The sequence below is a fragment of the Schistocerca piceifrons genome, chromosome X (genome assembly GCF_021461385.2).
Source record: "Schistocerca piceifrons isolate TAMUIC-IGC-003096 chromosome X, iqSchPice1.1, whole genome shotgun sequence".
Taxonomy (NCBI): domain Eukaryota; kingdom Metazoa; phylum Arthropoda; class Insecta; order Orthoptera; family Acrididae; genus Schistocerca; species Schistocerca piceifrons.
In genome coordinates, this window is record NC_060149.1 from 361,609,199 (window position 1) to 361,624,072 (window position 14,874).

The 14,874-nt window shown below is 38.8% G+C and overlaps 1 protein-coding gene across 1 annotated transcript in view; it reads right to left on the minus strand.

Moving 5' to 3' along the window:
- LOC124722941 (rho guanine nucleotide exchange factor 17) overlaps window positions 1-14,874 on the minus strand; it is a 649,460-nt gene that overhangs the window by 261,980 nt on the left and 372,606 nt on the right. Inside the window, exons 4-5 of the mRNA XM_047248104.1 lie at window positions 10,244-10,348; window positions 3,581-3,697 (exon numbers count right to left, since the gene is read on the minus strand). Coding sequence (XP_047104060.1) covers window positions 3,581-3,673 — 93 coding nt within the window. The 5' untranslated portion in view covers window positions 3,674-3,697; window positions 10,244-10,348. The remainder of the gene's footprint in view (window positions 1-3,580; window positions 3,698-10,243; window positions 10,349-14,874) is intronic.

Consider the following 14,874-nt stretch of genomic DNA (forward strand, 5'->3'; position numbering starts at 1 on the left):
GTCGAAATCTTGAACTTCATAAGTAACATCAGACAACTGTCTTACAACCTTATAAGGTCCAAAGTAGCGCCTGAGGAGCTTCTCAGAGAGATCAATCTTCCGAAGATCCAGATGAGAACACCAGGCTGACAGACAACAGGGCAGTGGCTCGCGTCATACCTTCGGCGATCATTTTCTTGAGCCTGCTCCATGTGCAGTCGAGCTAACTGCTGAACTTCCTCAGCTCTGGTTACTACCTGGTTGATGTAGTCATCATCCATGTCATCAGGATATAATGGAAACAGTGTCCATCATCATAGTCGCCTCACGCCCATGTACCAGGAAAAGGGCGTAAATCCTGTGGTGTCTTGTTTGGCAGTGTTGTAGACAAACGTCACAAAAGGTAGAACCTCATCCCAGTTGCTCTGCTCAACATTGACAAAGATTGATAGCATGTCGACCAAAGTCTTCTTAAGGCGTTCAGTAAGCCCATTAGTTTGCAGATGGTAGGCAGTCGTCTTGGGATGAGTAATGTTGCACCAACAGTTTATCTCTGTCACAAGATTCGATTGAAAAACTTTCCCTCAATCCATACTTAATGACATTGGGGCATTGTGTTTTAGTACAATGTCTATTACTGAAGAATAACTTGGTCATCCCAGCCTCTGTCATCTCATTTAAGAATGGATTTGGTGAATTGTGGATAGTTAACTGTCACTGAGAACTGCAGATCCTTCCAAGACACATGTGCATAGCAAACGCTGAGCCATTAATTGCAGAACAGCTGAGCATCATAGAAATCTCCCATGCCGAGTCTATGGGTGAAATTAGCATTACCACTATGAGACAAGATCTTATAGTTCAACTATCACCAGATCTCATTAAGGAACAACAGAAGAAACTACTTGCCATTCTTCAACAATTCTCTGAATGCTTCAATCCACAAGTGAAGAGCAAATTAGACAAATTGACAGTGATGCACTGGATTAGCAGGCCATCAACCAATAAGCCAGAGAGCCTACCATGTGTCAGCGATGGAATGCCGAAAAATTCGTAATGAGGTAGAGAAAATGATGAAGAATGACATCATTCAGCCTTCACAGAGCCCATGGTCATCACCAGTGGTTCTCGTCAGGAAGAAGGATAGCTGTTGGCGATTTTGTGTTGATTACAGGGAGTTTAATAAGATAACTAAAAAGGACGTTTGCCCTCTTCCACAAACTGACAATACACTAGATTGTCTGAAGGGGACTAAGTTTTTCTCAACCATGGACACGTACTCGGGATACTGGAAAATCAAAGAAGATGAGGCTGATCATGAGAAAACTGCATTCATCATCCCTGAGGGCCAGTATGAGTTTAAGGTAATGCTGTTTGGTTTGTGTAATGCACCAGCAACTTTTGAACTGATAATGAATAATCTTCTATGTCACCTGAAGTGGCCGATGTGTCTTTGTTATTTAGATGACATTCTAGTATTCTCAGAGACATTTGATGAACATATAAACAGACTGAGGGCCATTCTTAAGTGTCTCCAACAAGGCGGACTGAAACTTAATCCAAGAAAGTGTCTCTTTGGAGCAAAAGAAATCAAAATACTTGGACACCTTGTGTTAAACAAAGGTGTGCAGCCAGACCCAGAAAAGGTGACATCTATAATGGAATTTCCTATTCCTAAAAGTATTAGAGATGTGAAAAGCTTCTTCGGATTACGTTCTTATTACTGTCATTTTATCAACAACTTTTGTATCAAAGCCAGGCCACTCCAAGAGTTACTAAAAGCAGATGCTAAATTTATGTGGGGTGGTTCTCAACAGGATTCTTTTGATGTGCAGTGAAAAGCTCTGATGAGTGACCCAGTACTTGGACTGTATGATGAGAGAGCACCTGCAGAACTACACACAGATGCCAGTGGGTATGGGATCAGTGCAGTTCTGGTGCAAATTTCAGGTGGAAAAGAGAAGGCTATAGCCCATGCTTCTAGGACACTTACAAAAGCCAAGAACTCAACTTCTTCTGCAACAATATGATATGGCATATGTAGAGAGGTATTTTGCAGTTTTTCCAGAATGACACTTCATATATGTAATCTACTCACTGGAAAAATGTTGGACAAAGTAATTAATCTAAAAGTAGGGTACATTGAAAAATGTGTGCATTCTGAACAGAATGTTCACTGTGTGTTCAAGAAACTTTTTCCTTGTTCCTATATACAGCCTGAAAACTTTAATAATCACTTGTATTAAGAATGCTGAGGTATTTATAATTGTATATACTTACTCTTTAAAATAAATTAAATATTGAATTAATGACAAAAAAGAAAAACTAACCACATCAGAACATGTGAGAGTGTGGCACATGAGCTAACATACAGTGTTAACAGTGATAATTTCATGCATTTCCTTCTACACATGCATAGTATCTTTGTAGCCACACATGACAAATATTCAAAGTGAAAAAGGCATTTATTTCTTATATTTAATTTATTAACAAACTTTTCTATTTAAACCAGTTAAAATACTATAAAAATAGTTCATAAACTTTACTATCCATACAGCAATGTAGCTACCACAACTCACTACATACCTTTCATATAAAATACAGATTTTACATGTAATTAAAAATGCTCATCTTTATAAACTATATGACATTGTCAGTTTGCATACACATCTAATAGGAATTCAGTCTGGATGATTGCAACATGCTACAAAATCTGAAGCTGGGTCTTCTTTGCTAATAAGGAGATGATAACAGTGAAAGTGCAGGCTGTGGTGAGAGATTTCATAACACATTCCACCCTCCTGAACAGCATTAACATAACATGCACACCAAAAGTGTGATGGAGGGAGGAAACAAAGCAAACTCTGATGGAAACAACAGAAGAGAAAATAATTTCCCCACCAGAGAACCCCAGTTATTAGGCCTAGATACAATAAACATGTGCAAAAATGACGTGTCATACAAATGTTGTTAAAATAGGAACAATGAAGGTGCACAAAGAAGAAGTTTTAATGATATGAGATTACAAAGGCAAGAGGACAAAGAAGGAATCACTTGAAATGTGAAAGAGATACCAGTGGGATGTCACTAAGGCAATCTCTTTATAGACGTGTGATGGACTATAAGAATGAAACTCAAAGAGGGGAATGGTCAATAATAATTTTGTAACGAAACTTCCTGGCAGATTAAAACTGTGTGCGAGACTGAGACTCAATCTCAGGACCTTTACCCTCCCAGAAGAGCTTCTGTGAAGTTTGGAAGGCAGGAGACAAGGTAATGGCAGAACTGAAGCTGTGAGGACAGGTCGTGAGGTGTGCTCGGGTGGCTCAGATGGTAGAGCACTTGCCCGCAGAAGGCAAAGGTCCCGAGTTCGAGTCTCGGTCTGGCACACAGTTTTAATCTGCCTGGAAGTTTCATATCAGCACACACTCCGCTGCAGAGTGAAAATCTCATTCTGGAATAATTTCATACTTTATTTAAATTTAATATTGGAAGTTGGTTTTTCTTTATCTCCGAGTATGTACTACTCAGATAGCATCAGAAACAGTACATAAGGAAAAACACTTTAGATATTAAGACAAAGGAATATTTTTTCTCTTACCTCTAGAAATTTGGCAAATGCTGGTTTTGCCTGGCATGTAGCTTTAACTGCTTCTTTTGCTGACTTCCAGTTGTTTATGAATGATATGTACATATCAATCACATGTTGTTTTGTAAACTGAAATGAAAACGGAAATTACGATAAAAAGTATAATACTGTGTTAAAATGCAAACAATACAAACATTTAATAGACTGAAAATGGAAATATAAATTTAACATTAGTGAGAAAAAAAGAACTACTAACAAAGTTAGTTAGTTTTCAAAGAAGCATACATTTGTTTTTTAACCATAAGCCACAGATTGCATTAACTATACTTCTATAACATCAGTTTCTCAAATTATTTGCTTTCACACACTACAGATGGTGCAAAAGAAAATTATAAATTAAATCCCACAAATTTTATAAGATCTATGTTTTGCTAGCAAGTAAAATCATAAAACAAATAAAGACAACTATTAATGTGCAAATGAAAGGTGTGTGGTAAAGATCCATACTTTAAAGTTCAGAAAAACAGCACTAATTTCCAAGGCTTTGCCTTTTATCTAGCATAAATACTAATATTCTCTCTCTCTCACTCACTCATGTGCATGTGTGTGCAACCAACCACCCACCCTCCAACACACACACACACACACACACACACACACACACACACACACACACACACACACACAGACACAAATTCTGCAATCAGTGTGTGTGTGTGGGGGGGGGGGGGGGAGAGGGTGTTTTTTTGAGTGAGTGAGTATGAGAGAGAAAGGGGGGGGGGGTTGGAGAGGGAAAAATTTGTCAATGACTCACCTATCATTTGTCCACCAGTAAATCTGTGTTTTTTTTCAGCTTTTATTCATTGTCTACAGCTTAGAATACCCATTATTTTAACTAGTATATTACCAATTGAAGTATGAATGAATCACAGCAAGTGCTAGCAAAAGTCAGAAGCATAATTAATCAGGATAAAATATGTTAAGCTTTAAGCATTGCCTGCATATTATTACAAGTCAAAAGTTAAAAGTATAGAAGTCCATTATTCGAACTAATGTATGGCAGGGCCTATAAAGAATAATGTGATAATTAATATGCAAACTTAGAATTTTAAAGAGGAGTACAGCTATAAACCAGAAAACATTAGATACACTATGTAGTAAATGTGTGAGTTATCATTGCTTCTTTCGGGCTCCAGGTTCTTGATGAATTGTAATCATTTCAAATATTTTTCAACAATACAGGTAATAATAGATTTATTAGCATTGGAGGTTATGGCAGCTGAATAGCTGTAGTACACCTTGGGTCCCTTTCATAAAAAAATATGGAAACTGAATTCAATATTTCAATATTTTTCTGACTTGGATTTCCATGCTCTCAACAAATAAACGAATGCTGATTTTTGCACCCCAACATGAGTTTCAAAGTGGTATGGTAATCACTAAAGATTTTGAACACTGCACTTTGTGTAACTAAGTATATTTAGTTAAGATCTTCAACCTTACCTGCCTACAATTTCATTTGCACTGTTTATTGTACAGCATTTGCTTTTGCTTTAGAAGCTTTTCAAATTTGTTTACATACTATGCGGTTATCTTCCATCTTTAATTACTGTACTAGTTGAGATATTTTTCTACTAATTGATTAAGTATTCTCCAGAACTTGGACTTTAGTTCTGTTACTATCCATTGCTAAAATGGTTTGTTGGTTATTATTGTTCGTGCTATACATGTGACACCTTTGCATTATTATCCTGGTTAAAAAACCCATTTTTTCTACTCATTTCAAAAATTCTTTGTAGTTTGAATGTTTTTGTTGCTACATTGTCATCACAAATGCTGACATAAGCCAACATGTGAGTATTTTCTATGCTGTCAGATCAACTAGTCACTAGTATAATACATTTCCATCATTTGTGGGTTTCCCCAAGCTCTAGATAGTGTTCCTTAAGTGCTCTTCTTCTCTGATGTATTTATTCCATTCTATTGCTAACATCCATTCCTCATAACCTGTTCATAAATGATGTTTCACATCAGAGAGGGAGGACACATGTTGTCTTTGTATATAGACTTATGATTGAATCACCATCTCATCCTGACATCTTGCTCTGATTTGCACAGGAATAGGTAACCTTGCAGCTTGTATGGCAGAAGGTGAAAAAAGAAAAATTGTGTTTTATTTCCTGGCCTTTCTAAAGCATTTCATTTTATTAACTATGGAAACCTATTACAAATACTTAATAAGTGTGGCATAAAGGATAAACGTAGTGGTATCACAAAACTAAACTTCAAAAAAGGAGTACAATATGTGAAGGTAAATTATAATATTGCCAGTGTTGTGAACTTGTACGCTGAACTAGTAAAACATGGTGTATCACTGGGATCAGGGCTAGGACTCTCCTATTCATACTATGGCAAACAACATGCTTTCAGCAGTTAACAATGATGTAATCTTGTACACAGATGACGCAGCACTCATAGCAAGAAATGATTCAAAATGAGAGGTGGATGAGAGAGTTTCTGAAAACATGTCTTACAAAGAAATAAGTCAGCCCAAATAATTTATTTAAAAAATGCTGACAAACAAACATAATTCAATGCAAATAAAGCTGCTAAGTACATGACATCTGCCCTTTATTGGAGACTCAAATCTTAATGGATATAGTGTTAAGAATTTTTGGGTGTTTTTGTTGATGACTGGACCATATAAAGGTAACCTTTTCTAAAAAAGTAAAAATATATTTCTCACGAGGACAATGGCATAAACTATAAATGGATATTCACTCCAAACAACATATATTATGGATAGATCTACCAACATCTATCTTATACTAAGATACACATATACAAAGATTTGCCAAACTCTGCCAACAAGGCTGTCCTGTAAATAATAATGAAAGAGCTAAATATATTAGCTGTAATTTTACTGTAAATATTTCAAATAATCATATATGTAAAAATAAACTATTCTGCTTTGTTGAACAGGGACACACACAAATATAATATGAACTTCATTGCATACAAAGAACACAGTTTTATTTAACTTACAAGATTCTTATAAATGCTGACTTCCAAACAACATAAAAAAGCATAGAAAGGAGATCAGTACTCAGAAATAAACCAAAATATTATTTAGGATTATTGTTTCCACACAGTATTAAAGAGAATATACAAGCTAGATACCATGTCTTGAAACAAAAAGTAAAAGTAGAGCAAATAAATGAAAGCAACAACTCATTATGAGTTTGCTGTTTCTGTATGAGAATATTTTAAAATTTTCTTCCATTTCAATCAGATGTGGGAACTAACATCCTGAGGAAGATACAAACAAAGACCAAAAACAGTGCTGAGAATATAAAAGAAACTAAGGATTGGCTCATATGGAAAATTGTGTTTTGAATGCTGTATAATAGTGCTAATTTACTTAAAAATATTGTTTGCATTTCAATAAATTTATTTCTTAGTGTTTCTGTAGTGTGGTACCAGGTAGTTATAATAAAGCTGATGGTGCTCTGGGTGCTGCAGTGCAGGCTGCATACATCACAGGTTTCTGAAACATCGTTGATATGTTCATTAGTCAGTGTGCTCATGAAATATGCCAAAAGAAATAACAGTTACGCTTTCTGCCTGTAAGTGAATATATGGTACTGTAGGTAGTCAGAATGTGGTGTGGATGCAATAAAAAGGGAGGAACGATCAAACACATGGTAATGGTGGTTCTGGCAAGTTTTTTAGGACATAGTCACAAGTTACAACATCTGTATGCTTTCCTGACTCAGTGAAATGCTGCATCTGTAACATGGCCTGGTTGACAGTTGCTCACAGAACATCTGGTATGATCAGAGCAATATGTTGTCTTATGCTATCCTTCAAATCAGGAAGCCTCTCGGTACATCCTTAATAGACACAATTGTACAAATGCCCCCACAACTAGAAGTCACATGGATTTTGGTCAGAGGATATGGAAGGCCAAACATCTTGAAACTGCCTAGGGATGATGCGGTCATTACAGAAGGTTTCCTGAAGCAAATCTTTCATCTGGAAAGTGAAATGTCTTGTCATCCCATCTTGCATGAAAATAGAGTTGTGGACACAGTTGCTTTCTTGCAAAGCTGGAATCAAGTTTTGCACAAAGAGGTCTTTATAACATGCAGATGTCACTGTATGCCAAACAGGCATATGAGGTGTCATCTCCTAAAAGAAAAATTAACTGCTGAGTGCAGTGCATGTTCCTGCACAACATGGGGCAGAGTAGAACCCCATATGCAACAGTTTTGAGCATTCACAGCACTGTGCAGGGTAAAATGAGCCTTGTCTGTCCAAAGAATATTCACCACCCAAATGTCATCCATTTCCATGTGTGCCAAAAAATGAGGGGCAAAGCTGTGGCATTGAAGCCTGTCTTAGGGTTTCATTTGGTGTATATTTGGAATGTCATAGGGATACCAACATAAAATGCACCACCAAAGCCTTTAAACTATTGACTAGAGGAGAGATAATTTCAGTGACACAGCTCAAGCACTGGCTGTGGAATGTAAAGCATGTGCTCACAGTTGGCTATAGCTATAGCAATTTCATGAACAACTACCATGGGAATTTCTTGATCATATCCTTTAGCCAACTGGTTGACATGAGGTGTCTTCACAGCTGTCCGTGATATTTCTGCAATGCAGGGCTGCTATTACTGCCGTTCTGCTACAACAATGTTACCAGCAACACATGATCTTCCTTCTCAATAGCCATTGTGTTTCATACAGAAAACCTCAACATTATTAAACCTTTACACCAACAGTCATTTCACAAAAGAAATAAACACACATTGCTAAGTCACAAACAGCATACTGACATCAAAATAGGGAACCTTTCACATTCTGATAGCATCATATTTTCACCTGAAATGTTTTTCCAGCAAACTCTGAAAGATCACCAATTAATGAACATATCTACTATATTTTAGCATCCTGTGATGTATATAGCCTGTGCTGCAGCACTCTGAACACTGGCTGTTTAATTATAAGAACCTGGTATATATGTATAGCCTTTTTTGTGTACTTTAGTTAGGCTTCAAGATGTGCATTACTGACACTGCTTATTAGTACTTATCTGTGTAAAAACAGCCCCCTAATTACTTTTGAGTAATATTACTTATACTGCTGTTACTACTACTATTACTACTACTACTACCATCACCACCACTAGCACTACGTTTCTCTCAGAAGCTTCAAAACTAATTGGTCTTTCCAGTTGTAACTGCTCTGCTTAAAGAAACCTCACATCTTTTTCTTTTGAAACTAATTGTTTATGGCCCACAACTGAAAGCTGAGCATCCTTTGCGAATTACAATAGTTTGTTGTCATTGTTTCCACTGTTGAGGTGACTGATTTCTCAAAGCAGACTGAAGAGCAGAATAGGATTTAGCAATTTTCATACATATAGGTAGGATACTCAGTTGACAAAAAAGTTGTAAGCATAACTGAAAAGTAGTAGGGTCAAAATATATCAAAAAATACCTGGCTACAGTGGATTAACTTATCATATGTAGAAAGCAATAATCAACTCCTGTCTCCACTTTTCTCCATTAGTATAATGTCTAGTGAAGCGCAGTATACTGTCTAAAGCTGTTTACAAGTTGACAGCTGTTCTACTTTCACTATGTTTCTGGATGTTGTAATGGTACAGACTAGAATCCTATCTGATTCCCTAAATTTAGTACAGAATCAGATACACAGATTATAATTATGTAAACTTTTGCACTTATTATATAAACTTCCCCAGCTAATTCTGATTTATTATCTGTCCAAAACTGTAATTATACTAAATACTATAACATTAAACTTCAAATAATTATTGTTCTGTGTAAAACCACTTTCAAGAACATATTCTGGTTACTTGAACTTAACTTAAAAACATTTATGAAATTTCTACAAAACTTTTGCCTGTATAAATTTGTTAATACTGCATCAAAGAGTATTTCACTGATTTTCTATGAGAATGATACTGCTATCAAAATTTTGCTTATGTACAGTTCCTAACCATATTTTGTAGTAACAACTTCTGTATGCAAATTATCTGATATGTAAAACTTCTAATTGTAACTCCAATTATAAACTCATCTAAACAATATCATGCAATGTGGAGATTGCTATATGTTTTTTACACCACAGCAGCAGTGCCCACCAGTTAGTTTCTTCTAGGTCTCATATTAGTTTGTGTTGAGTCAACAGAGTCTGTGCAATTGGTGCCCAAAATGGGTAAAGTAATGTATTTATTTGTCTGGTGAAATTTGAAACAATAAATAAAGAGTAATTTGAAATGATGTTGGGTTTATTAACAAATTTACAGAATAGCCAGGCAGAGTTACACCTCCCACAAATGAGTATATTTCCAAAATTCTTTCATTTGCACATTTCCCATTAGTACTTTTGTCTCTCAGTGATGTACATCAGCAGATTTTCCAATAGAATCACCTGTGGTTTCTTTTAAAGTTTATTATTTCACAAATTTTTTAATGATAGATGTTACAACATTCTGATAACTCATTTCAAAGTACAAATCATTAGACGCTTGGATATTCTACAGTCATTACCTTACACAAATTTTGTTGTTATTGGTTAATCTGTAATTAAAGTATCTTCTGATGCAGATCAGTAAGAGAGGAAATTAAGAACTATTACTTACTGCCTCTACAAAAACATCTCCAATTGTTTGCTGCTGGTCCCAATCATCTAGCTTCTTCTGAAGCTCAGCCAGAAATACCTCATGGTGAGAGAGAATAGATGGAACCTGAAAGAAGGGAACAACCAAGTAAGAAACTGTCTCAACAGCTGGAGCATTACAAGCAAGAGAACTGGGTGGGGAGAGGCTAAAACACTCACTGTAATTGGGAGGAACCTCATTCAGGGTTTTGTGCTGTAATCTTAACACTGATTTCCAGAAATTTTCAGAACTGGCATGACATATACAGGGAAAAACTGTAAAATGTCAAATTTAACATATTTCACAGTAAGTTTCTATCATAATCAGAAAATAGCTATCTCAACATACTAAAGAGAAAGGACACAAAAAGATAATGTAAAAATTCATGGATCACTGATGGGATTATAGGGTCTTATAAACAGAGGGGAAACATTTATATGTTAATAGTAACAACTAAGATCCTGCATAAGTTGCATGCTCCAAAAATTATGCCACATTATTAGAGTTATAAGAAAGTAAAATCTACATCTAACGCTGGCTGGGGTGGCCGAGCAGTTCTAGGCGCTACAGTCTGGAACCGGATGACTGTTGCGGTCGCAGGTTCAAATCCTGCCTCGGGCATGGATGTGTTTGATGTCCTTAGGTTAGTTAGTTGTTCTAAGTTCTAGGGGACTGATGACCTCGGCAGTTAAGTCCCATAGTGTTCAGAGCCCTTTTCTTCTACATCTAATTTAGTAAAACAAGAGACACAACAAAAGATCACTGAACAAGGTAACATCTCTATTGATCTGAACAGAAAGTATGTTGAGAGAAAGTGAACAGCAATTTGGAGTGGGGCAGTGAAAGGAAAGGGATAGCAGGGTAGGGCGAGGGGTGGGTGGGTGGAGAGAAAAGCAATGTCAGGCAGGGTGTGTGGGGACTAGATGATGGCCTGACGAGACTGCCAGGACGTGGGGTGTGGGGAAAACAAACGGGGAGAGGAAAAGGAAAGGAGCAGAGAAGGGGAGGGGATAGGATAGGTGGGTGCAGTGGCAGAGGGTGCCATACAATGAGGGTCAGGGGATGTGAAAAAGGAGGAGGTGATATGACAGAGGCGGCAGAACCTTGTGGGTGGAGGGTACGAGGACAGTAGTTTACCATAGGTTGAGACTAGGATAATTTACAGTGTGAAAATGTGTTGCAAGGGTAACTCCCATCTGCACAGTTCCAGAAAAGATCTACATCTACATCCATACTCTGCAAGCCACCTGACGGTGTGTGGCGGAGGGTACCCTGAGTACCTCTATCGGTTCTCCCTTCTATTCCAGTCTTGTACTGTTTGTGGAAAGAAGAATTGTCAGTATGCCTCTGTGTGGGCTCTAATCTCTCTGATTTTATTCTCATGGTCTCTTCGCGAGATATACGTAGGAGGGAGCAATATACTGCTTGACTCTTGGGTGAAGGTATGTTCTCGAAACTTTAACAAAAGGCCGTACCGAGCTACTGAGCATCTCTCCTGCAGAGTTTTCCACTGGAGTTTATCTATCATCTCCGTAATGCTTTCGCGATTACTAAATGATCCTGTAACGAAGCACGCTGCTCTCTGTTGGATCTTCTCTATCTCTTCTATCAACCCTACCTGGTACGGATCCCACACTGCTCAGCAGTATTCAAGCAGTTGGCGAACAAGCATACTGTAACCTACTTCCTTTGTTTTCGGATTGCATTTCCTTAGGATTCTTCCAATGAATCTCAGTCTGGCATCTGCTTTACCGACGATCAACTTTATATGATCATTCCATTTTAAATCACTCCTAATGCGTACTCCCAGATAATTTATGGAATTAACTGCTTCCAGTTGCTGACCTGCTATTTTGTAGCTAAATGATAAGGGATCTATCTTTCTATGCATTCGCAGCACATTACACTTGTCTACATTGAGATTCAATTGCCATTCCCTGCACCATGAGTCAATTCGCTGCAGATCCTCCTGCATTTCAGTACAATTTTACATTGTTACAACCTCTCGATACACCACAGCATCATCTGCAAAAAGCCTCAATGAACTTCCGATTTTATCCACAAGGTCATTTACGTATACTGTGAACAGCAACCGTCCTATGACACTCCCCTGCGGCACACCTGAAATCACTCTTACTTCGGAAGACTTCTCTCCATTGAGAATGACATGCTGCGTTCTGTTATCTAGGAACTCTTCAATCCAATCACACAATTGGTCTGATAGTCCATATGCTCTTACTTTGTTCATTAAACGACTGTGGGGAACTGTATCGAACGCCTTGCGGAAGTCAAGAAACACGGCATCTACCTGTGAACCCGTATCTATGGCCCTCTGAGTCTGGTGGACGAATAGCGCGAGCTGGGTTTCACACGACCGTCTTTTTCGAAACCCATGCTGATTCCTACTGTCCAGAAAAGTCATTATACTCGAACATAGTACGTGTTCCAAAATTCTACAACTGATCGACGTTAGAGATAGAGGTCTACAGTTCTGCACATCTGTTCGACGTCCCTTCTTGAAAACGGGGATGACCTGTGCCCTTTTCCAATCCTTTGGAACGCCACGCTCTTCTAGAGACTTACGGCACACTGCTGCAAGAAGGGGGGCAAGTTCCTTCGCGTACTCTGTGTAAAATCGAACTGGTATCCCATCAGGTCCAGCGGCCTTTCCTCTTTTGAGCGATTTTAATTGTTTCTCTATCCCTCTGTCGTCTGTTTCGATATCTACCATTTTGTCATCTGTACGACAAACTAGAGAAGGAACTACAGTGCAGTCTTCCTCTGTGAAACAGCTTTGGAAAAAGACATTTAGTATTTCGGCCTTTAGTCTGTCATCCTCTGTTTCAGTACCATTTTGGTCACAGAGTGTCTGGACATTTTGTTTTGATCCACCTACCGCTTTGACATAAGACCAAGATTTATTAGGATTTTCTGCCAAGTCAGTACATAGAACTTTACTTTCGAATTCATTGAACGCCTCTCGCATAGCCTTCCTAACACTACATTTCGCTTCGCGTAATTTTTGTTTGTCTGCAAGGCTTTGGCTATGTTTATGTTTGCTGTGAATTTCCCTTTGCTTCCGCAGCAGTTTTCTAACTCGGTTGTTGTACCACGGTGACTCTTTTCCATCTCTTACGATCTTGCTTGGCACATACTCATCTAACGCGTATTGTACGATGGTTTTGAACTTTGTCCACTGATCCTCAACACTATCTGTACTTGAGACAAAACTTTTGTGTTGAGCCGTCAGGTACTCTGTAATCTGCTTTTTGTCACTTTTGCTAAACACAAAAATCTTCCTATCTTTTTTAATATTTCTATTTACGGCTGAAATCATCGATGCCGTAACCGCTTTATGATTGCTGATTCCCTGTTCTGCGTAAACTGTTTCAAATAGTTCGGGTCTGTTTGTCACCAGAAGGTCTAATATGTTATCGCCACGAGTCGGTTCTCTGTTTAACTGCTCAAGGTAGTTTTCAGATAAAGCACTTTAAAATCTCCACCCAGAACTATAACATGGTGGGGAAATCTACTCGAAATATTTTCCAAATTATCCTTCAGGTGCTCAGCCACAACAGCTGCTGAGCCAGGGGGCCTATAGAGACATCCAATTACCAGGTCTGAGCCTGCTTTAACCGTGACCTTCACCCAAATCATTTCACATTTCGGATCTCCGTCAATTTCCTTCGACACTATTGCACTTCTTATCGCTATAAACACGCCTCCCCCTTCGCTGTACAGCCTGTCTCTGCGGTATACATTCCAATCTGAGTTTAGGATTTCATTACTGTTTACGTCTGGTTTCAGCCAACTTTCTGTCCCTAGTATTATATGGGTGTTGTGACCGTTTATTAATGAGATCATTTCTGGGACCTTTCTATAGACGCTCCAGCAGTTTACTATTAGAACATTAGTATCGTTATTCCCTGTTGCTTTTTGCCTACTCCTACCTTGCCGCGTCTCAGGAGGCGTCTTGTCGGGCCTAGGGAGGGAATTCTCTAACCTAAAAAAACCCCATGTGCACTCCACACGTACTCCGCTACCCTTGTAGCCGCTTCCGGCGTGTAGTGCACGCTTGACCTATTCAGGGGGACCCTACATTTCTCCACCCGATAGCGGAGGTCGAGAAATTTGCACCCCAGATCTCCGCAGAATCGTCTGAGCCTCTGGTTTAAGCCTTCCACTCGGCTCCAAACCAGAGGACCGCGATCGGTTCTGGGAACGATACTACAAATAATTAGCTCTGATTCCACCCCGCGAGCGAGGCTTTCCGCCTTCACCAATTCCGCCAACCGCCTGTACGAACTGAGGATGACCTCTGAACCCAGACGGCAGGAGTCATTGGTGCCAACATGAGCAACAATTTGCAGTCGGGTGCACCCAGTGCTCTCTATCGCTACCGGCAGGGCCTCCTCCACATCTCGGATGAGACCCCCCGGCAAGGAGACAGAGTGAACACTGGCCTTCTTCCCCGACCTTTCCGCTATTTCCCTAAGGGGCTCCATCACCCGCCTAACGTTGGAGCTCCCAATAACTAATAAACCCCTCCCCCCGTGTGCCTGCTCGGACCTTGCTGAAGGAGCAGCCACATGTCCACTCACAGGCAGAGCGGG